Source organism: Amblyomma americanum, chromosome 4 (genome assembly GCF_052857255.1).
Source record: "Amblyomma americanum isolate KBUSLIRL-KWMA chromosome 4, ASM5285725v1, whole genome shotgun sequence".
In the NCBI taxonomy this organism is placed as follows: Eukaryota; Metazoa; Arthropoda; class Arachnida; order Ixodida; family Ixodidae; genus Amblyomma; species Amblyomma americanum.
Window position 1 is genome coordinate 221,793,059 of NC_135500.1, and position 24,720 is coordinate 221,817,778.

Below are 24,720 nucleotides of genomic sequence, written 5' to 3' on the forward strand. Positions count from 1 at the left end.
CAGAAACGATGCACAAGTATAAAAAAAAAAAGCCTTGTAGGTCACGGGGCTGGTGGTGTGGCCCCCACCACGGGATCCCTTGGCAGCGGCCGAGTGACTGCCCTTCGCGCGCTTTTTTTTTTTTTCTCGGTGCGAAACGGCGAGAGCGCGCCTTTTGTTGGGAGCACTTGGAAGAGTCGCCACCAGTGCGCGTCGTACCCGGGCACCCGACGCCCCCGCGCGTCTTCGTTGCGCGTGTCGAAACAAGGGGGGATTTTCAGCGCAGCCGTGTAACCGTGATAATGTCGACCGCCAGTCGATGGCGCCTTGACCAACCACGCTTCGTTGATAATCTTTACTGGATGCCTTTTATTAAGGTTTGGTGCAGGGAATATTAATCTGCAAAAGCGACGGAAGGTTTCTACACCGTATAAGGTGTAACATACAGGAAGAGGCCACCATGTTTTGAGAGTAACTATGTTTTCACGACATCCATGACCATTGCGTCAAGATCCGTGTGTCCTCGTTACTAGCGAAGAAACCTCGCTATTAGTGTTTCGTTTCAATCAGAACATAACCGAAATGGCCTCGTGACGCCTATAGACAGGAATGGGAGCTCATGTTCATACGTTGTGGGTATTCGCTGTCAGCTTTGGAGCGAGCCCGCTGACGATTGTCGTAATCAACAAAAGCGGTGCCTTACGCTGAATGACGACAACCCTGTAATCCGAGATACGTGTTGCGAGGACAGGGCACAGTGCTGTCAGTGACCGAGGTCGTATGCGCCTAATCTAATTTACACCATTACCTACGCCTCCCCTCTGTAAAGACCCATTCACACTTGCGAGTCGCAAAGGGCATGCGACAGGCTTGCAAGGTTTACCTGCGGGCAGGCTGTCGAACCGGAGCCGAATCCGTAATTTTGCCCGCAACCAGAACCGAACCGAATCCATATATATATATTTTTTTTGGCTTCTTGAATGTGAAGCCGAACCGGAAACATTGAAAGGAACCGTTTAGAACCGGTACGAGACTCGGTTCAGCCGCACTTTTCTTGCAACATGGTATACGTTTTTTTTTTATTATTTCTAGACAAAATGAGATGTTCTGCCCCGTAGATTTAGCCTCCGGAAGCTGTCTGCGCTAGGCAGTGAGCAAATGGCACCCAGTGCGCGACAACAAAACTGTGCTTACCCTGGTACGTAGAAAAATAACTAAATTGGCGCTTCTGTAATGTGCTTTTGGCGATTCTAAAGCATTTTACGACAGACTGACGTGAACTCTAGAGCCTATTACAGCCTCCCCTTTTCATGTGCTTGCACATAGTTTCGATAAAACTGTTAGCACTGCTCAAGCTCATAAAGCATCGAGTGAGAATAGCTTCCCTTTATTTGCGTCATGTATGTGAAACATGGGCTTATTTAGCCAACCAGGTACGTTGCGCAGCCTGTTCTTTCGAACACATTCCTCGTCTCAGATCCAAAACACGACCCGCCACGATAGCTCAACGGTCACGGTGCTGGCCCCGTCCCCATTCCGACTGTGGCGAAATGCAAAAACGTGTGTCTGCTGTTCGATGTCAGTGCACGTCGGAGAACTCCGGCTGGTCTCATTTGAAGTGCTCCTCATAACCCTCGTGTCCTGTCTACACGTTGAAGCTCTGGTAATGCTACTATTATTAGAACGTAGAGGTTGCATAAGTTGCTGAGCTTTTTTTTTTCAGAATTTTTTGTCGCACGCAACGGAGATAAGCAGGGAAATTTGGGGGCCTTTAAAGGTATGACGCGACAGCATTAATGGGCCCCGTAGCGACTCCACTTGATCTCATTAGCATATTACCCGATCGCGTGCTCTACTCGTGTTACCGGGTCACATGACATACCACTGTCTTGTGACGTAAGCATACAGTCGTTCGCGCACACTCACCCCTCTGAGACATACATGTTATTACTCGCTTCTTTTTTTTTTCGGGATTCCGGATTTTATTTCTCTTTACCGTTGTTGAGGTACGAGGAGAGGCTGGCACTACAGGCATTTGAATGCCTGACGGAGGTTCCAGCCTCCTGGTGCTCAGAGTCGACAGCAAACACAGAAAGCTACTGAATTACCGCATTCAAAGTTAAACAACCCATTTGAAAACTACTGAATTAACACATTCCAAGTTGAACAACCCATTGCACGAAAAAAAATGTGCTAAGGTTGCCCTCTTACATAACCGGCAATATTCTATACAAAGCAGCAATATTGTACACAATAGGCGGATGCTGCTAAAATTGGAAATGTATATACTTAGTATATGCAAAGTAGTTAACTTGTGCTGAAATTGAATAAAACAAAACCATTGACAGTGCGTAAAGCAGAATGAGATAAATGAGGGCAAGCACTAAGAAAACATAAGCAAACTTCACAAGCAGGTGAAAGGTGCAGTCCAACGAGAGCAATTGCATCAAATAAATTCCACAGAAATATCAAGAAGCATGACTCTAATCGTGAAAGGAAGTATTTCCACTCAGCAAAATTTATTTAACCTGTTTCTTGAACGTCTGTTTAGAACAGGCATAGTTAACAATTTCTACGAATTTATTAAGTATATCTACTCATTGGAAGGCATACAATTGTTTTCCATAATTCGTTTTTATTTTAGATGTGAGTCTTAGGGCGTGTCTGACGTTATGCCCACCATCACTACTCCCTTAGCTAGCGCTTCTCTAGTAGCGCACACACCCATTAGCATTCAGTCGTAAGCTGCCACATTACGGGGAAACCCAAACGACATACCCAGCTTTAACCCAGCCGCACGAATTAACGTGTCTTCATTCATTTACTTTGTATGCTTACTTGTCGTAATGACGTTGCGGTCATGCAACCACAATTTGTTTTGTTCAATTTTCATGCGTGTGCGACTCGATACCTTTTTGGTCGGTCCGTATACTCTCGCGACCCAACGCCGCACTCTCTGCTGAACGGGAGCCTTTAAAAGACGGGCAGCGGCAGAGATACTTATGAGAGACTTAGTTGAATAGCGATTGCACCAAGGCGGCATGCAGACAATAAACTTTACCAGCTGAGTGGAAGCCCGTCACAGCAGGTCAATATCCCGCAGGAGGGTCAAGCGCATAAATGCGCCTCGGCGACCCAGTCAGCCGAGCCGATCCTGAGCTTCGAGCTGCGCAGCACTGCTCCTCAGTAAGGCGAAGGGGGAGACGGCAAAGGCCAGCGTGATGTGGGAGAGGGTTGCGTGAATTTGCAGCGGTGGAGAGAACTGCGGGATTTGGGAAGGCGTGCGTTTGAAGTCCATGCGCTCGCTGGCACATTCCAGAATGATTGCGCACAGAAAAATGCTACTGCAATGAAATGAAGCTGCGACGAAACGCTTTTGTGCAATGCCGATGCGCTCAAATGGTTATGGCTATAAAAAAAAAAAAGTCAATCGCAAGTGGCCGGCTTCTTCACGCTGATGAATATTGAACTCTCTGTTCGGGCCGCTTATATCCGCCTCTGGCTGTCGCACTTCGAGTTGTGGTCCTTCGGGCATGAGGCGAACGGCTTAAGCTTATTGGTGTTCTTTCCTAGAACGCTGGGGCGATGGCACACGAGGAGAAATCACAGCCGCCTCGGCTGCATTGAATCAAATGCCTTTAGCACCCATTCTCGGCAAAACTAAAGCAGAAGTCGTCTGGTAGCCACGGCGAACTTCAAGCAGAATTTATCCCTCAACATTCCAAAAAATGTGTTCAGACGGGCATCTGCCAGACAAAAAAAAAAATCGTCTCCAATCCACGCTGTTAAGGGGTTGGACAGCAAAGCTGTAAAACGACACCCGACTACTCATTGCGACGTCACTTGAAAATTCACACACGTGGCTCTACAAAGAGTGAAACGAGAGACAAGTGAAATTTACTTCTATTACCCTTTATTGCATACTTCATAACGACATCCACGACTGCTTTATGATCAGTATGATATACACTGAGATTTTCAGTTCTAACTGCAGAGATAGTCTTTGCTAAGGTTGAATCAATGCATGAACCATGAATGCATGGTGGCTGGTTGAGTTGCTTTGGTGAAACGGTGTTCCCATTGTTCACACGCACCTTGTCATCCATCATGTGGTTTTGATGCTTGTTTTGTGTTTTTCCTTAATCAAAACGAGTACTTAGCTTTATGTTGTATGCCTGTTTTCAAAGGAGATTTACCATTTATATGTTCTTTTATTATTTACTTTTATTTGTTTTTCTTATTTTTGTTTTTAATTGATAAGATTTTAATTTTTTAAAATTTTCTTTTGCATTACGACTCTTTTATGATCAGTATGATACACGATATCTATGCTGTTGGGTATTTTCTACTCCTGGGGTTTTTTGCTGACGACGCCGACGACACGAAAATTTCCTTGGATGGTAGAGGTATACAACTTCGCTGTAAAAAAAAAAAAACGATGACGTCTTCATCAGTAAGGTTTATGCTGACTCGGCATATACCGCATATACTCTGGAGAAATGGCGACGGCTCGGCATAACCGCGGTAAGGTGATCAAGCTTCACTGCGGCTCCACTGCACGGACTCCACTGCAGCGCGGACCTCACCCGTTTACTTTGATTATGTGCTGCATTTGAAACAGGGAGAGTCCCATACAGTCCCTCCAGCATACACCGTACCGCGCTGCTCACGGATACAGACACGCAGCTCCTATTTGCTAAATGTGCAATCCAAAGCGGCCTGATCAAGGCGTTGTAGGGGGGCTAACTAAAGCCTTTAGATCGGCTCGAGCCATAGCAAAATGGACAGAACACTGACTCCGACCTCGACATGTGACTAATGTTAGAAATTGTTTTTCTTTGAAAACAGTTTTTTGGGGAAACGAATGACGCACTTACTGTCTCACATATCTCGGTGGACGCCCGAACCGCTCCGTAAGGGAAGGGATAAAGGAGGGAGTGAAACGTTCTTTCCCTGCGACATTGTTATTGCTCTACTCATGGTTTACACAAACAAGAACGACACATACAGATGGGGCGCTAACTATCAACTGATTTTACTGCGTGGGAAATCCGTTTTATATGAGCTGTTAAGATGAAAAAAGAAGGGACACAAAAACAAACTCATCATGGAGATGAGTTGTCTAATCTTCTTCTGCTGACAGGCAGAAGTCCTGTCATCACAAAGTTAGTGACAGCATCAACTTGCAAGCTGATCGCCTGAAAGCATTGGGCTATCCCACACAGATGCTCGTATCAGTGGCTGATAGTGTTCTAAAGAGAGTCGTAAAAGGAAAACAAAAGGACAAAAACAGCGGGACAGAAATAAGAGGCCGGTTGTATTGCCTTATGTACATGCCGTCTCGCATAGGCTTAAGAAAGTTGCCGAAAGGCATAATGTCGCAGATGTGTTCTCTGCGCCAAACTGAGAAATTTGTGTGCTAAAGTGAACAACCCACAGCCAAGGAATAGTGAGAGCACGTGTGTGGTCAAGCACGCGACCAAGTTTGTGGCATGCAACTCCGGAGTCGTGTACAAGATACCGTTATCATGTGGCAGGGCATATGTCGGCCAGATGGGACGATGCCTAAATGGACGGCTCCGGGAGCATCGCAGGTTATGCGGCTTGGCTCCTGCATCGGGTAATCTGGCGGCGCATTGCTCCAAGTGCAAAAACTGTAAGCCATTGCTTGATAACACGACTGTCGTCCTTCGATCCCAAGATAAAATTCAAAGGGAGCTATATGAAGCATTTTGCATGGCGTCTGAAAAGGAAGGCACTTGCGTAAGCGACCCCTCGGTAGCGCTGACGAAGCGAGAGATTAACTTTTTAAGGAAGTGTAGAGACTGCATCCTCCACGCATGCCGGTCAGCAGAAGATTAGACAACTCGTCTCCATGAAGCTACTTGTTTTTGTGTCCCTTCTTTTTTTCATCTTAACAGTTCATATAAAACGAATTTCCCACGCAATAAAATCAGTTGATAGTTCGCGCCCTGTCTGTATGTGTCGTTCTTGTTTGTGTAAACCATGAGTAGCGCAATAACAATGCCGAAGATTACAAACCAACTAGGCCCATTTGAAGCTCTCCTTAGGTTCTTTCCCTATTTCCCCCCCTATAAAACTGACTTCCAGTGAATGTAGGTGATGTGATCTGACTAATGTACTTGCATTTCGATCCTATAGTACACTTATCGCCTCCTATTCAGTCTTTTAATTGGATATCACTGTACCTTCTGTTTAAGAGGAGGCGTATGGAGGGTGAGAGCCTTCTCGGGATGTAGTGGCTGGAGGATCATATAGGTGGGAGGTGCATTTTTATCGGCGAGAGCCCGAAGATGCACTCACCGGGAGGTGCTTCGGGAGAGAGAGAGAGATAGAGAGAGAGAGAGAGAGAGAGTGAGTGAGTGAGTGAGTGAGTGAGTGAGTGAGTGAGTGAGTGAGTGAGTGTGTGTGTGTGTGTGTGTGTGTGTGTGTGTGTGTGTGTGTGTGTGTGTGTGCGTGTGTGTGCGTGTGTGTGTGCGTGTGTGTGTGCGTGTGTGTGTGTGTGTGTGTGTGTGTGTGCGTGCGTGCGTGTGCGTGCGTGCGTGCGTGCGTGCGTGTGTGCGTGTGTGTGTGTGTGTGTGTGTGTGTGTGTGTGTGTGTGTGTGTGTGTGTGTGTGTGTGTGAGAGAGAGAGAGAGAGAGAGAGAGAGAGAGAGAGAGAGAGAGAGAGAGAGAGAGAGAGAGAGAGAGAGAGAGAGAGAGAGAATGCTTTATGGAAAATGGAGGTGGGCAGGTTGTGGGTGCAGGCTCGTAGGTGGGAGGTGCATTTTTACCGGTGAGTGTCAGAAGGTGCACATAACCGGGAGGTGCTTCCGCAGAGATGTGTGTGTGTGTGTTAAGGCTTCATAGAAAATGGAGGTGGGCAGGTTGTGGGTGCAGGCTCGTAGGTGGGAGGTGTATTTTTACCGGTGAGTGTCAGAGGGTGCACATAACCGGGAGGTGCTTCCGGAGAGATGTGTGTGTGTGTTAAGGCTTTATAGAAAATTGAGGTGGGCAGGTTGTGGGTGCAGGCTCGTAGGTGGAGGTGTATTTGTACCGGTGAGTGCCTATAAGGGGCACCCACCGGGCGGTGCTTCCGGAGAGTTGTGTGTGTGAAGGATTTATAGAAAAAAGAGGTGGGCAGGTTCTGGGTGCAGGCTCGAAGGTGGGAGGTGCATTTTTACCAGTGAGTGCTGGAGGGGCATCCATCGGGGGTGTTTTCGTAGTGCGGAGTTGGGTAGTCGGTTTAGGCTTTTTGTGGGCTGAAGGTACGTGGAAGGGGGTACATGGAGGCCGTTCGTCTAGAAGGCCTTGAATCAGCTATGGTGGAAGTGGTTGTTTGGTGCGTGAAGGAATGTGGTTGGGAGATGAAATAAAGGCGGGCGCCCGAAAGGGTACTTATTGGCGGCTGCCTCTGGAGGCTGGAAAGTGGTGGCAGGTGGGTGAGGCTTTTGGCGGATGTTTTACGTTGAATGTTGGTGGTGGGTAAAGCTTCTGGATGGTTGCTGTGGGTGGTGGGTTGCGATGGGCATTTTTACCAATGTGCTCCCGGATATGCGCTCACCGGTGTGGGCTTCAAGGGTAGGGCTTGAGGAAGGGTGGAGGCACACACGCACCAAGGATTATGTTGGGAAACGTGGCTACATTGCTAACGCAGTAAAAGAGAACTAGCATACTCTAACCCACCAGCACCGCCGAAAAGAGAGAAGCTTTGTTTGCCGATGCCTCAGACTACTCGGCCGCCCTTCGGTTTAACTTGGTTCAATCGCTGCGTGGAATAACGGTTGCATCCCTGACCTTCCTCGTGTCTTACTTGACCGGGTCGAATTGAGCGGGTTGAACGTGAGCATACGGGTTCACGTTACCACCATTCCACTATACTCCGCCCAGACATCGAAATTCCTGGAAGCGCACACCTCAAGAAAGGGCAACCAGACAAGAGGTTGAATTAGCGCAGCGTGTTTGTCCATCACGGGGCTTTTCTACGTGCTAAGTAGCCATGTGAAAACGATAAAGTTATCAAGGAAGTCCGGAGTCTTGCATTACAGGGTGAAATCTGATAGTGTAAGACGTGATCTGAATGTAATTTTTTTATATTTTTTTTACTTACATGAACAGTAATGGAGAGGTTGGTGCCGCATAGCGGCTCCGGCTGCTCCTTTTCACCAGTTCATAGAAACTACTTTGTCCGGCGTTATACTGTCGAACATAACACAAACAGTACACAACATATAAAACGAAGTACAAGCGTCAGGAGAAGTAATATTAATGAGCGACCATAAACGCCGTGAATGCTATCAGAACAGTGCACCTTACAATATACATAAGAGATAGGAATAAGCAAGGACAGAAGAACAAAAAATAAGCTTATTTGCAGTATACTCAGCAAAGTAAATAACAACGCTATTGAAGCAGTCACTAGGCCGCACATGACTGGAAGGTCGCGGGGGAGGGGTTTTTTGGAGGTGTGGTGAGGTGATTGGCAAGTCGGTTCTGGGGCGGTGCAAAGGCACCTCACTCAATAGTTTGCGGTGAGGTAGAGGGCGCATGTGCTGACGGCGCCCGCGTAAGTGTTTTGCGTGGAAGAAATTCCGCACTGACACAAGCCTCGCCTGTTGCTGCCCTGAGGCTGAAACTGCACGAGCTTGAGGGCTTTGCAAGTGCAAAGTCCACCAGCTTTGCGCCTTATGTCGCTCATTAGATGGATTCTAGCGTATACATAGTCGATTTGCATTAATTTTAAGTTGTTTGATTTTACGGTTCTTGGCGTAAATTCCTGTACTTTGTGCCGCTGACAGTAAATTAAATAATAAAAGTGAACACAACGCGCATAAAACAAACTTAGCAGTCTTTCTTTACCAATGCCACACAGGAAAGTAAAAAGCACAACAAGGTCGAACTTTCAGGGCTCGTTTGAACTGGTTCGGACGGAATGTTGCTCCGGAGCCGAACGCAACTGAACCCAAAAGACGTGAACCCGAACCTGAACCGAACCTGAAAAAATGCCTGTTTGACATCCTGACTGCGAGTCTCGTTTGACACGAGAACTCTCGGGAATGACGTCTTTGGAGAGTTCGCCTGCGCGTGTTCTGCGGTCTGTCTCCTCAGGTGCTCCTCGCTATTCACGACGACCCGAGCGCAAAGGAGGACGTCGTGATGCGGCTTTCATGTGACACAAGAGTCATGACGACGTTCGGGACCGGGCCAGCGTGAGAAAACTGCGCTAGCATGTGTTTGTTCGCGTTCATAGCAAGCCGTGGGCAAAAATTAATCATTTGTGAGGGTCGCGGGAGTAGCTGGTAGAAGGGCAACACATTGCTGCAGCGACTCGCCTGCTGGCTCCTCTGCTGAAGGCGTCGCGGAATCTTTATTTTGCTATGAGACGAGAGTATTGCAGCGCTGGCCAGTTCATCGATGTGAAGCCGGCCAGGCTTAACGACTACGGCAGCCAGGGAGCAGCGCAGTTCGTCGCCCGGCGCGCCCGCGGGCGGCCAAGTTGCCGAAAGATCGGCTCGCTCGCTCATTGGTTCAGCGGCTTGCGACTCGCGAGGCTGTAAAGTGAGCGTCTGTCGCTTTTCGACCGAAACGGTCGCAACTCTTCCGCGACTCGCAAGAGTGAATGGAGGGGAAGGTGGAAGCAACGCAGTACAGCACGCGCGCACCACAGAGGGCAAAAGTCATAGCGGTTTTCATGGGACGCCCATCGAAAACAGGCGGGCAGGCTGCATATATACACGCGTTCATCTTCTGCGAAGGGGTAGAAAATGCTCGCGTCGTGCACTCGGCCGGGTTTCCCCTGCGGTCAAAGGCTGCGCATGCAGCAGGCGAAAGTGGCCACCTGAAACATTCACGACGCCCGCGTGGCTGAAGACCAAGAGGGTGCTGCCACGGAGAAGAGGGACCCCGCCCCGAAATAGCCGCCTGGTGGGGCCCCGCGTTGGGGACGCGGCCTCAACTCTTGCCGTCCCGGAAATAGACCCGAATGCCGCGTCTTCCGTCTCCCCTTGCGGCCGCACAGTGGCTGCAGTGAGGCCTTGTGCACCGCGCAGGTGGCCCCTGGTCGCTGTCCTCCAACCACTGACGTCACATCATCGGAGCACGCTGTGGGAAATCAGCGACGGTCACTGAAGTGACCTCAGGCTGCAGGATACACATACACACTGCACAGTTCTTATTTCTGCACGGAGCAAAGAAGGGTTGGTAAGATTGGACCACCTTGTTGCTGGCTTATAGGTGGCGTGGGCGCATACGCGCCTCGGTGTCGACGACTGCTCGCATGTTTCGTGCCCTCAAACACTGCCTCACATCAGCCCTGTGAGGAAACAATTTATGCAATCATGCGACAAGTTGTTGAAACGGTGCGGTGTATGAGGCTTAAAGCCAATCCGTACAAGAGGTTTCACGGACTCGTGGTAGCGCGCTCAGCAGCACGTTAATATTCCTGCGCCACCAGGAGTGCGGCCGGGGAGAAGAGTTGGCCGGAGGCTGCTCGAGCTGAAAGCGCAGCTCGGCGCGCCGCTTATCGCGGGGCACAAAACGGCCTCTCGTTGCGTGCCCTGGACGCAGTCGCTATCTCTGCTGAGAGGAGCTGCCCCGATGATCGAAAACGACGCCGGCGGGGAGAGTGGGCCGGAAGTGGGCAGCCGCCGTGTGGTTCAGACGCGCCGAGCCGAACGTTTTTCGAGAAAGCGAGGCTGCACCGAACGCGCAGTGGTTGTGAGCAATTGGCGGGTCGGAAGAAGGGGTGCCTCTGCAGCGGAACTTCTTCAGGTAGTTGACCCAAATTTGGCGGCGGGACCCCCCCTGTCTCCTCTCTTCGGCGCGGGGCTCGAAAGGGCGCGCGGCGGAAAGGGTTGCTCCCCCGAAAATACCCGTCGTCCTGCGCTGTGGGGCCCCGGAAAGGGTTGTCCGGGAGTCAGTCTCTCGCCGGCATGCCCAGCCGCCGGCTGCCGCGGCCTAGCTGCTGCTGGTACCCCCCCTCACCGCCGCCGTCGCGTCGCGAAAAGGAGTTCCATCGTCGGCCCAGGTAAGGGGGGCTGCTCTTGGAGGACTGGGCTCCGTGTGGCGTGCACGACTCCCTGGATCGCCGTTGTAGCCGCATTGTGGTCGTTTTCAGGCACGCGCTGCCCGACGGGAAATTTATTTAGTTGCATACGTGGCTGTTGATGTGCCGCCTTGCGTGAAGATACCTTGATGCTAGCTCGGCACGTTTAAATGACTTCCGAGATTATAGGGACACGGTTACGGTTCGTATTGCCAAAGTTGTGCTTCCTTTCTGGATTCAGTTCGCAGACAGGACGGGAGAGAAACCTGGGCACAGTCTGGTTCACTGTGAGCTGATGCCAGATGGTTCGCGCACAGGGCTCCAAATTTTCAAGCCATTGGCCCATGCGGTCTTCTACTATGATGGGGCATGTTGAAAAGGATCAAAAGTGAACCGTCAGCCCCTGCCACTCGAGTATAAAGGGCTTGTGTGTCCGCATATGCGGTTCGATGCTCCTTATGGAGCTATGCTTTTTGTTGCTGGATCGCGGTTCTTCTGTTCATCTAAAAATCAGTGTGGCTTTCTAGTGCTCCGAAACGGAGAGTCGACGCAGTAGATCCACCTTGCTCTGTAGCCACAAAAGCTAACGTATGCGCGCATTAATTACAAGGGACTCCTTCTTTACGAAGAAGGAAAGCAGCGTTATGCTCGCACTTGAACGCGCACAGTCTCTGTTGTCCGTTTTCTGCACTTTGCTGTCCCACAGTTTCCGTGCGCATTCTCTGTCCTGTCCATCGAACGGAGCAGCTTTTCCTGGAGGCTCAGGGAATAGTTTTAAGCCGTTTATTTCAGACACTCATCACCTGGCATCTCCTTCTCGTGTGCTGCATAAATAAATCGTCGCAGTTAATCCGCTCAAAACATGCCGCAACCTTTAAGGCCACACGTGCTCCCTCTTTTGCGACGCGCAATAACCTTTTTGACGCTCGCTTTTTCGCGCGCGACCAGAGTCCCGCTGAGGCGCGTCAGCTCAACAGCGGTAAGGCCACAAAGCGAGCAGCTCCATGCATGGCTAATGGGGCAGCAGTGGAGCCCGTTTGGCTCGAGCGCTTGCGTGTCACCGGACGCGGGAGCGACTCATATTTTTTTTAGCACCGAGTTCCAAATTCCGCCTCAGGCTGTTTTCGGAATAGTTTGTGCTAAAGGCAGGAGTGTGTACTAAATGGGGACAGCGTAGGGAAGGCGTGCTGTTATGGTAGGGCTGTTGTTAACAGCTGCGCCCTAGGAAAACAGTGAAGGGTTTGCGTACACCTTCATATGAACACATCTGTTCTTCCTGGGGGAAGATGTGCTGCCGTCTCGCACAAAATCGGTGCCCACGTTAGTGTAACTCAGGTTCAGGATAAATAAGACGAGGAAGCTCCTCGTTAGGGAACCGATGTGGCGCTTCGTTAAGCGATACCATCGGGCGTCATCAAGCCTCGCACAACCAAGTGGCAGGAAACAGATGGACGCAACAAACCCGCTTGCATGCGTTCGTCGGGTGCGTCCTCTTCGCTCGTGCTTACAGCTTTATTTGCCGTGCATTCAGCGCATGGACCGTTTCAGATCGTGTACTGCAGCGCGTGAATGCCACATTCGACGCTTGTCTGCTGTGCGCGTGGCTGCAGTGGAGTTCGTCCAGGCAGTCGTATGCGAAGGCAGACGCGTCGGCGAGCTGCCGGTCGGAAGCAGCGTCTCACGACGTTTTCCTCACCTCTCCCTTAATAAGCTGCTTGAGAAGATTCGTAAAGGAATAGGACGGCGCAGACTGAGTGGCGTACACGGTTACGCAGGGTAAGCGATTCCGGGCACCGATCACACGCCTGCGATGGCACACAGCGCCTCTGCCCTCTCTGACGGTGCTTCCGGTCAATTCACGCGTGTCCCTGGGACGGACGCATGCAACGCCGCCGCCTCGGAACTGCGGCCGCTTCGGTGGAGGCCGTACCGGTTAGTGGTTGCAGCACGGGGATTGAGAGGCTAACTGTTGCTTTTCTTATGAGAAGCCAACGGAAAGGCGGTGATACTCTGGCCTCACGCCATTTAAGTTAGGTGCAAGCCGCTTGCCGCCTGCCCACCGACGACGGAAGCTTTTCGGTTCGTAACGGCGTTAACTCTTAGTCGACATCGAAAGCTGGCGAATATGAGGCACAGCGCTGCACTGACAATAAAAAAAAAATGCATTTTTCGCAAGCATCGGAGATTAGATGCGCACAACAAAGTGCATTCGTTTCTACTCCTGTCGTTGGCGAGATAACTGAGGAGGGTGATTACAGCGTGCGGCTGGAGGATGCCGGCCCTCAGCTCACTCCCACCGAAGGGAGGCCTTGCCCGTGGGATGATGCTCCGCTTCTACGACCACTCCTCGCTTGCCACGCACTGCGTCCAGGATGTTGCTGCGATTCATGAGCCCGGATGATGTCCTGACGCATCAGCACGCTGGTCGATGTGTGCCTTCTCGGGGAACTTCCAGCTGTGTAGCGAAAGGGGAGAATACCGGACGGCTCCCTCTGTGAGAGAGTGCGTGTGTTCCCAGCCCGGCGATTCTGCGGCTTCGCGGGCAGCAAGCGCGGTATACATGCGACCAACTTCCGTGACCTTCATTTTTTACTGATACCACCGAAAGTATATACTCAGCATAAAGCGAAAAGACAGGAAATATGCATGATCACCAGGCTAGCGACGATAATGCCACGGCTCTACAATTCGCGCACCTTAGGCGCGTAATGTACATCATCGGCAAAAGTTTGCGGGATGCGGTTTCGTGGAAAACAATGCGGCCCTGCCTGGCCAGTCAGTCCACTGGTTTTCTTCCAGAGATTAGAGCACGTGTGCTTTTCATGCACCTGCTTTGTCCGACCGCGCAGAAACATTTTTTTTTTCCGCGAACCCACATCCCGCTAACATATGTCCATGACTGCAAATAGTATGAAAGGAGCACGCAATCAACTATGACTCCAAGTATGGATGAGAATAGTTTTTGCTCTACATCGCTTAAATGAATTTCCAGGTCGTTGCAGGGCTGCGGTGACAGCATTTTGCTCGCGCATGCGCTGTGCTCTATGTAAAAGATTCGGGCCGACGGTCGAGGCGCCGTTTGAATGTTTGCAGCAGGCGTCATCGCAGCTCGCTTGTGCCAGCGTTCACCGGCTGCGCAGCGGCAGGGAGGAGCCGACGCGTCGCCGCGCCCCCTGCGCGGGGCCTCCGATCGACGCGGCGGCACACCGCCGGAGAGAAGAAGCGGGAGTCAGCAGCCAAAGGGTTGCGCAGAGCGCGCGCCACAACAAGGCGGTGTCAACAAGATGCGACGTTCCAATGCGGCGAACGCTCGCTCGGCGTGACGCCGGCGCTGATTCGGTGACGCGGCGTCCAGCGCGCAGGCGCCTGGCGACATGCCAGGGTCAGCCCCTGAGGAGGCATGAAGCTGCTGCGCGGCAATCGTCGGGCACCGGAGGGCGGACAGAGCGGTAGAAGGACGAGGGGGGAAGACCGCGCTTGCGACACACACTCGTCGCCGTCACTGCGGGAAAGGCCGCTCGCTCAAGCTGCGCGGTAAAATGCCAGGGCGGCAGCAGCCGACATGTGTGCTTGCTCTGCATAGTCCGCTTAAATGAGGGGGGGGGGGGGGGGGTACTGGCTGCCTGCTCCTGTTTGTAAGATGTTTCTTCAGTGTGCACCCTTTATGGAAAATTCAGAGGCCGAGACGGCGTGTTTCTGGTCCATTTAGCTCGCTATAAGTCCCCAGCGTTGGAATACTCTTGAAGGTGAGAAAAACCCTTCCCCGTCCAAGAGACAGAGCTCTTATACGGACGTTACAAGAGCAGCACTACGCGGCTTAGGAGCGAAGCCCCCTCCCCCGTGGGCCCTTAACTCTTGGCAAAGGCTGTCGTACATGCTTTATCTGTATCTTGCTACGCCTTCTGGTGGGGCTGCCTTTCGCCTATCATCCTTGGCTTCAATTCCTGATGAAGGGGGCGGCAAGGCACGCTTGTGTCGTTCCCTATTAATTATCCCTCCACAAGAAGAAAGATTCGCGAATGCGGATAACTAATTACAAAGTAAGAAAGACATTTTGGAAGCGTCACTCAAGTTATTTGACACCATGATGAGTTCCAGATGGTCGTCGTGCAGTAAAAAACAAAATGCGTTTGTGTGTTCCAGTGCAGCAAAATGTGTACGACCTGAGGGGGTCTTGTAGTATGGAGCCGTGGATATTGGAAGAGGAGACCTCAAAAATGTGGCGCTTCCTCCAAGGAAAGCCCAGTCGCTACGCGGGGTCTCCAAGCGCACATAGCGACGCAAATGAAGGCTTCCTCGAAGCAACAGAAAGGCTGAAATTCGGATCTGACGACTGAGCACAGTTCGGGGGGCCGACGGCAACCAAACCATAATCAAACCCTACAAAAGCGTACTGAGGGAGGAGGGGGTGGTGAGCGGGGTCACCGAGGAAGACGATTCGGACAACCCTTTGAGCCGATACACGGCCACCGGCGTGTGAGCATGCTGTTGACAAAAGCACTCGAACGTGACCCTCCTAAGCCTAACACGCACGTTCGGCGCTTGCTGCCGTTCATCGCCGGCCACACTTAATCCGCACCGCGCGTGGGTGGGGAGTGAATGGCGCCTGTTTGCAGCCATGTTTCTGGTCGAAGCGTCACAATGGCGCTGACTTGGGCTGGAAACCCTTCATTGCCGCGCCGTGCAGCTGGCGAGCCGATAGAGACGGTCGCCGCCTCCACCGCGGGGCTTCCCCGTTCGGCGGGGAAACCCTTCCGGCCCACACCGCCCCATCGCGCGCTATTTTGGTGCCCGCGCCGAAGATGAGCCCCCTCCGCTCCTGCTGGCCCTTCCTGGTGGTGGTGGATGCATGCACAACGGATAAATTGCTGGTAGACCCGTTCTCTGTTATTTAGTTTTCATTCTCCACTTGGCTCCAAGTTAGGCCCCGAAATTTCGGTTCGAACAGGTGGTGGCTGCCGACGCCGCCTCTGCAGCCCGGTGTGCGGTGTCGATTACCGTTTATTTTGTCGAGGTTGTTGTTGAAAATGCTAAGAGCTTGTGAACAGACATGGCAGTGCGCAAGTTTTCGTAAATAAATTACTTTTTGCTCTAATCTATAACCTAATCTATTACTCTGGCAACCAGTTGCGTAATATGCAATTAATTTAGGGCAGTAATTTCACCACGAGCGAAGTTAATTTATTTCGGAGGAATTACTTTCATTAAAATGCACCACTGCTTTTTATATGGGTGAAACTTTGTTCTCCCATGCATGGTATAGGGCGCCTCGAAAGCAAGAACGACGCTCCGCCCAGCGGCAGGTAGAGACACAATCGAGTTTGGCTCTCTGCCAGTGTCCTTTGTATACCTGCTACCGGCTGCGGTTTGAGTTAGCATCTCACACCCTGGTTGTCTTCTTGCAAGGGGTTCGTCGTCCGGCAGTTTTGAAACAAATGCTGCGTGTGAGGGACAGCATGAAACGGTGGTTTATTACGCATGTCCAGCATTATTGGACAAAATTTTTGAATATTGGAATGCTGTAAGTAGTGTTGCGGAAATACCGGAGATAAAAGTCCATTCCAGCTATGCGTAGCAAAATATGAGTTTTTCTATCGTTCGCATCGAGTTGTTAAGACTGCCTTCAGAAAACCAATCGGGAACTTTTTTTACGATAGCAAAGACGTTATAGCAAAAAAAAAAGCACGCCGGCCGAGGGGTGATCTGCGGATTTATTGATTCTATACTGAAATCGCGTAATGTATGAAAATCATAAATCTTTCCTCTTCAAAATGCTTTTGCACAGAATTGGTGGGTGTGGCGAGGAGGTCGCGCTGTTGCGGAGCCGACACGCGGTGCTTGGAGGGGGTCGCGTGCGCACCAGCGACGGGCATAGAAGGGGGCCACTCTGTCACCACATTTGCATGCTTTGTTTCTGTCTCTGTGTGCTGTGAACGTGAGCAGAAATGCTCCGTGGAACGGGAACAGAAAGAGATGGCGCGAACATTGCCTGACGTAAGCTGGCGAGGTTGATTCCACCGAAGAATAAATTCGGGGGCTTCAGGGGTTTCGCCGCTGGTTTGTGCGCAGTGAAAGTGGGCGGCCCTGCTTTTTTCGTTTTGTACGAGTTGTGTTTGTATCTTTGTGGAGGCTGTATGGGAAAGAAAAGCATGAAGGATGAGGCTGGGACGGAATTCGCCGATAAGGATTGCGCGCGTCGCGTTATTTTTTTATTTATTTATGTGCATACTGCAGACCATGGTTAGGTCCAAGCAGGAAGGGCAGGTGCACAAAAACCAAAGTTAAGCAACAAAAATACAATACAGCAAAGATAATGTAGTAAAACAACAATACAGCAATGCAAGACAAAGGAGAAAAAATACATAATACGCAATATCAAAGATGGCTGAGGAACGCGTCTGTTTTTCAGGGTTGATTTGGTTCGGTTAATGAGTTCCAGTCAGATATGGTGCGTGGGAAAAAGGAAAACTTGAATGAGTTAGTCCGGGCAAAATATGGTTTTAAAAGAGCTTTGTGATAGTGTCGTGTATTCCGTGTTGGCATTGGGGAAAGATAAGCAGAAGGGTCAAGTCTGAGTTTATTATTAAGAAGTAATGAAAGAAAATCTAAACGAAAATTTCGTCTTCTTACCTGTAGTTCTTCAATACCGTTAGCACGCATCAAGTATGAGGGGGAGTCAGTGGGTAGATATTTTGAATATATGAATCTAATTGCTTTCCTTTGAACGTTCTCGAGCTTTCTTATGTTAGACTTAGTATACGGGTCCCAAATTATGCAAGCATATTCAAGCTTGGGTCTAATTAGAGTATTGTAACCTAAGAGCTTAACGTTAGCGGGGGCGTTTCGAAGTTTATGCCTTATATAACAAAGCTTACGGAATGCGAGTGAACAGATGTTATCTATGTGAGAGTTCCAGGAAAGGTTATTAGTAAGTGTTACACCCAAGTACTTTACGGACGCTACTTGTTGCAATGGTGATGATTCTAATTTATATGCATATTGTAGAGCGTTTATCTTGTTAGTTATGCGAAGAGAAACACTTTTATCTGCGTTCAGTGTCATGTCCCAGCGCTTGCACCACTGTACAATATTAGTAAGCGTATATTGTAGGTCATTCTGATCGTTTTCATTGCTAACATCGCGAAATAAAACACAGTCATCAGCATATAATCGAATATGTACTCCAGTACAAACTTCACCGATGATGTCGTTAATGTATATTAGAAAGAGTAGTGGCCCCAGTACGCTTCCCTGTGGCACACCTGATGGGACTGGGAGACAGCCAGACTGGTGACGACCGATTGAAACATGTTGACTCCGGTTAGTTAGATAATCATTTATCCAGGAAATAAATATAGGCGGAAGTCCAATAGTTTTTAGATTTAGAATAAGGCTGTGGTGTGGAACTTTGTCAAACGCTTTACTGAAATCTAGAAAGATCGCGTCAATCTGGCTGTTATTGTCAAGTGATGCCGCAAATGAATGGATAACTGAAAGTAGTTGAGTTACTGTGGAAAACCCTTTGCGGAAACCATGCTGGTAATCTGTCAGAATGTTGTTGCGATCTAAGAATTCATTAATGCTAGTTGCGACAATATGTTCCATTAATTTGCAGCAAGATGACGTTAAGGATATAGGTCGATAATTGGTCACCTGAAGGCGGTCGCCTTTTTTAAATACAGGTACGACTCGGGCTATCTTCCAGTCCTCAGGTACACACCCGGTTAACAATGACGCGCGAAATATAATAACCAAAAACCTGGCCAGAGATTCAGCATACCTCCGAAGAAAACCGTTAGGAATATCGTCGGGCCCTGGGGATGATTTAGTTTTCAGGTTTAGTAACATTGAAACGACACCATCATACGAGATGAAGTTAACTTCAGATGGATGTGCTGAAGTTGTGCTTGGTGCATCGTACAGTTTTGGTGTAGAAAAAACACTGTGAAAGTAATTGTTAAAATGGTGAGCAATGGCAGGCTGATTGGTAACCGTTGTACCGTTGATAGTCATTTCTGATATAGGGGCTTTTTTATCGCTAATGTGGCGCCAGAATTTACCCGGGTCGTTTTTTATGAAGTTTGGCAGAGTTGTTTTGAAATAATAATCTTTTGAACGGCGTACAGCAAGGGCGAGGTTTTCTCTTAAATGGTTGATTGTGCTCTGCTGTGCACGATGCTTTTTCAGCCTTTTGATTCGGCGTCTGAGATGAATGATACTGCGTGTCATCCAAGGCGTCTGCTTGCGAATGTTTTTGTATTTTACAGGTATGAAATTTATAAGGCAATAGTGACACATTTTCTTAAACTGATTCCAGAGTGCGCAGGCGTCGGTTCCATCAAATTCGACAATGCATGTTTCAAGATGCTCAATAACTGAGGCGTCATCGGCACGTGTGAAGTCCATGATACGATGTGCTTTACATGTTTTTGTCTTGGCAAGCGGTTTTATGGGAATGAAAACACTAACAAGATGATGATCTGAAAGTCCTGGTGCGACAGACACATTGCAATCATGGAAAACATGGGGAACAAATGCAAGATCCAACACTGAATTACTCATGCGAAATTCGCGGGTTGGCTCGCGAACCACTTGACACAAGTTGTGCGTGAACATAATGTCGAATACAGTATCCACGTTTTTTTTGTACCCGGAACATGGCTGCAGACGTTCCCAGTCAACGCCAGGTAAGTTGAAATCACCGAATAGCAATATTTTACTCTTTTTGTAATTTGACATGTGAACTTGTAAATTAGTTAGATAATCTTGCGTTACGTTAGGAGGCCTGTAAACCGCATACAAAATAAAGCAATGTCCCCAGCAAAACAGTTTCATGCAAAGGCACTCAAGATCAGGTACATCTTCTAGCGAAATAGCCTGTACATTATTTTTAATGAGTACTGCAACTCCTCCACCTCTCGAGGGCCTATCCTTGCGAAATACCTTGTACGAGGGTGGAAAGATGAGGTCGTCGGTAATCTCGCTGTGCAGCCAAGTTTCTGTTATAACCGCAACGTGAGGGTCATGTTGTAGGAGAAGGATTTCAAGCTGCTCGGTTTTATTGGCGACGCTTCGAGCGTTAACATTAATTATTCGGAGATGCTTATTCACTGTCACTGTCGCAATTCCTTTGTCACCTCTATTACGTTTATGTTGGGGAAATCGGTATTTAGAAGCAGAGACCTTTTTGTGGCTTAGAATTGCGTGATCTATGGAGTTGACTGCACCACTGAAGGCGTTAAGGGTCGTGTCTGTTTCGTACGATAGTTTTTTCGCAAAGGCACCTTGTCGTTCTTTTCATAGTCCCAAACGTAGACACCCAAAAAGCAATTTAAGAGCAATTGCATTACTTTCCGAGGTAATTTTAATGTCATTACTTTTTGGGAGCAGTAATTAGTGATACAGTTTCATTACATTCGCGATATCTTCAGAAGGCAGACGGTAACGTAATTTAATTACTCTGCAGAGTACTTTTATACCTTGTCATATATCTATCGAGTGTACGGGGAGCGTCGTGCTTTACTGCGCTCTTCGCTTCAAACTGCGGCTGCTGTTCGGAAATCTTTTCATCCAGAAACGCAGCAAGAGGTATACTGACAAAGCATACGCACCGAAATGCTGTAGTCGCTTGCTTCCTTTCGAGGCTGCTTCCGAGCAGTCGGCTCTCTCTTTCTCGCAAGCCGGTGGTGGAAGTGGCAGTCCTATTTCAGTGGTTACCGCCCATTAGTGCTTGGCAAGCGTAAGCTGGCTCTCCCCAAAGCGGTGTGCTGCCCCTCACTTTATGCAGCTGCCAGACGGGCACTGAGCCGAATGCACGGCTGCATTAGGAGACGATGTGTGCGCAGCAAACGTGCCCCGATAAGCGCACCTGGAGTGGTCCACACCTGTAGGCCGGTTACGGTTGACTGTATATACAGCGCTGCGGTAAGGCGTCCGTGGGAGAGAAGGGAGCCTGCGCACCTCCACTGCAGCCCAAGGCGTGGAGCAGCATACAGCTCATCGACTGTTCTGATGACGCACAAAGAGATGCGACTAATCCCTCCTTGATAGGAGCGAAAATGGCACCCAAGTTTGTAGTTCGCAAACCTGCACGGTTGCACGCACCCAAGCGAGCACCTCTGCGTCCTCCTCAGTGCATGGCGCTCTTCTGTTCCAGGAGCACCGGAGTGGTCTCGGCGAACAGCGCCGGGCGTCTTCGCCAACATGTGAGTGCTCGGAATGTCAGTGGTTGTGTCGCATGCAGTAGCGGCTCAGCCTGTCAGTGCTTTGGCAGTGCTTTGTCGCCTGGTTCGGCGTGTCTCATGACTGCTGAGTTCTGCTTGCTGATTAGAAAATTTCTAAAACAGCGTACACAGAGTCCTCATTTTAGGCATATAAGGTGAAAGAAACCAGCGCTAAACGGTACCTGCAAGAAGGGGGATATTTACAGGATAAATGCTTCAAACTCTTACTGAACTCCAAGATATAGAAAGGGTGTCCTTCGCATGGGAAACCTAATAACTCCGTATTTGACAGTTACAACGTCCCAGGCGCAACTATCGCCGCGTTTTGCGCCTTTATAGCCGCATAAATTTTTCAATCTCAGAGTTGCGGTGCATTCTTAATTTCAAGAGAAGTTTGTTAGCATAGTATGTGCAACGGATAAGTATAGTCATAAAATAACTTTACGTTAGGCTGCAAAGAAACTCGAAACAACGAGTTGGGAGGCAGCAGCACTCTTGCAAAAACATGTTGTAACTGTGTGTCATGCATGCTTGTGCAAGGCCAGCTATAACTTTGGCAAATAGTTGCGCAGCATCTGGACCCGCAATAATTGCAGATGCACGCAGACTACGCGGTGTGCCCTGCAAAAGACGGGTAGCCATTGCCAGCGTTGCATACCTGCACTCCCAGTCACTTATCGCAAAGCGGTGTCTTTTCTTCCTCCTCTCCACTCGGAGAACATGTCTTCGTCGCATGCATGCAAGCGAGTCCACGTTGTGGCCTCAGCTAGCTATGGGCGTCGTGGACCAAGACTTCTTTGCGACGGAGATTTGCCTTATATTTAAGTTGGTTTCTCCTCATTGCACTTTGGCGAACATTGCATCGTTGGCGATGGCAACGCTGACCAAAAGTGAGGCAAGGGTCGAGTGCTGGTCACCTGTGCTAGCGATTAATAGGCTCGCAACTGAACGCATCCTCTGCCACGTCAAAGAACATACGAACTGCCCTTGTGCATATTTTTTGCTTCGAAATCTGCCTCGTCCGCCATTGGTTGGTCAAAGTACACTGCGAAGAAACCGACTTAACAAGGTGGAAAATCTTACATAATCTTTCATGCCTCTTCCTAACTTGTGCTTGGCTTTTCCCAAATAATTTCCAGGTGCTCCAACCTCGCTGAGAATATTAGCGAGGCTGGGTATATGGTGCACCAAGGTGGGTTTTCACCAAGCAAGTCTGACATACTCGTGCACTATACTAAGATTGCCGCTAGATTGAACCCGCGAAGAGCTGAGTGGTGCACGAGGCTGCGTATGCTTTGGGGAAAATGTCAGCCTTAATTAGCTCTGTTCCGGTGTGACCGCGCTTTCCTGCCGGCCCTCCCCAATGAATTGTCCAAAAGTTAGCTCTTACGAAATTCGTAGCTTAGTAAGTTTTCGGAGATGTGGCCGCCTCGGCTGCCCGTGTACGCAGTTCGGGTGGCTTGCGTCGGGATGTGCGTGGCAGAAAGCGCGAACGAGCAGACGTGCCGCACACGCTTCTTCGCGCCGGGGGCGAACGCAGCGAGAGGGGGGGGCACCCCGGTGACCCCTTGCACGGAGGAGGGGGAGAGAGGAGGCGCGGCCGGGGCCGATCACGTGCGGGTGGTGCGCTCTCCACCCGTTCTTCCTGAGGCTCATTACCGAAAAACAAATCTTAATTAAGAGCGAGTCGGACAGCGCTAATGAATGGCTAATGAAAGCCGAGCGACATTTGCAATTCGGGCGCACTAACGAAGCTCTTGGCGTGGGCGGCGGCAGAAGAAGAGGGAGCATTTCAAAGAGCCTTAATTACACGCCTCCGCTTCATCTGAATGCGACAAAGGGACGGCTCGGGCCCGGGGCCCAAAGGAGCCGACATTTGCATGGCAAAGTGTCCGGCAGTCCGCGAAGGACGCTGATAATGATGGCCAACTTTAAGATATTAAAGCCCGATTACTGCTTGCCCGGAGAGTGCGCGCCCCTTTGATCTGCCAGCCTTGCCGACGCCTGAGCGGAGGGCTTCTCCGCAGTGCCGCAGCCACCGGCTATAGAGAAGCACCGGCGCCCCAAGGCGCTCCCCTCCTCACCGCTGCGTGGAACTGCCTCTTACAACGACGGACGTATATGCTGCACTCGGCGATCCCTTGAGCAACCTCGATCTCATCCATTGTCTCTGTCCCGCTGTTTATACGGCGCAAGAGCCTTCGCCCGCCGTTGGATGAAATGCGCTCTGTTTCGCTTCTGCTGAGGTGACGCCGGAGGCCCGTGTTAGTGGTAACCACCTACACTTGACGTGCTTTCTGCTTTATTTACTTTCTTTGCTCGGAGAGAGGCGCGTGGTTAAGATACGTACGCGGCGTCAACTGCACAGGGCTTTTCTCAGCTCCTTATTTCCTGCATCTTCGCCTGAGCACTGGCGCCAATATCGGCGAATCAATGCCCCCTGGTTCTTTAGGCGCAGTTGGATCGAACCGGACTCGTTCTGTTTCCGTTGCGCGTTCACTGTCCGTCCGTGCAACCGCCATTGCCGATGCTCCGTGCTGAAGATACAATGCCTGTCGGAGTAGTGCTTTGCTGCGTATCTCACCTCCTCCCAACGCCCTAGTCAATAACTTTATAAGGAAAAATGAACAGACCGCAATATTTTGTTTCTATTGTTGTTACTAAGGTGTTATCTATTAGTAAGGTGTGATAAGTGTAGAGACGTCAGGATATTTCGCTCAGGCCATGTTTACCGCCCTCTCCCTTGTCGTGCAAGCGAACGCAAGGCAACGTAATGATCCACTAAGTGAAATAGTCTCAATGTAACACTTGTCGATGATGATGATGAATTTTTATGGCGCAAGGGCATCTGTGGGGTCAAACACCCATTTCCCGAGCATTTCACCCTAACGAAGCCGAGCACCAGGTTGGGGAAAGCTTGTACCCATTGCATCACCGGTGGGTGCCCAGCGGCACTGGGGATCGAACACTGCACCTCCCGCATGCGAGGCCGATGCTAAAACGACTAGACCCCCGCTGCAGCCCGCTATAACACTTGTTCTCCCCCTTTATTGCACCAAGCTACTTTGCAGTTCTTCAGTAAATAAGAAGAAAAAATTCATAGCTCTTCGTGCTCACGAATGACTTCATTTCATCGACAACTGCCACGGCCAGACACGTAGCGAGGGGGGGGGGGGGGGTTGAGGCCTACCGCCCCCCCCCCCCACCCCCACCCCGAAATTTAGGTTCGAAAGCACTCCATCACTAGGTCTAGAAAATGTTTCGTCGCCATCACTTAACCGAGTGGCAGAAGCTGCAAACTCGGGCTGCCAACTTTGAAACGGCACTAGGACTCACCGGGAACCGGATTTGGCGGATGTGTGCTTGAAGCCTCCTGAATGCTGCGTGTTGTTTTCGTCGTTTAAATTGCAAGCTGCGTGTTTAGTCTTCACAGTGCGGGCGTGCTTCGTCCCAGCTGCTTCTACGTAACTAGCAT

At 50.1% G+C, this 24,720-nt stretch overlaps 1 protein-coding gene across 1 annotated transcript in view; it reads left to right on the top strand.

Moving 5' to 3' along the window:
- Positions 1-24,720, top strand: part of LOC144129434 (uncharacterized) — a 191,277-nt gene that overhangs the window by 62,858 nt on the left and 103,699 nt on the right. Inside the window, exon 3 of the mRNA XM_077663604.1 lies at positions 21,179-21,227. Coding sequence (XP_077519730.1) covers positions 21,179-21,227 — 49 coding nt within the window. The remainder of the gene's footprint in view (positions 1-21,178; positions 21,228-24,720) is intronic.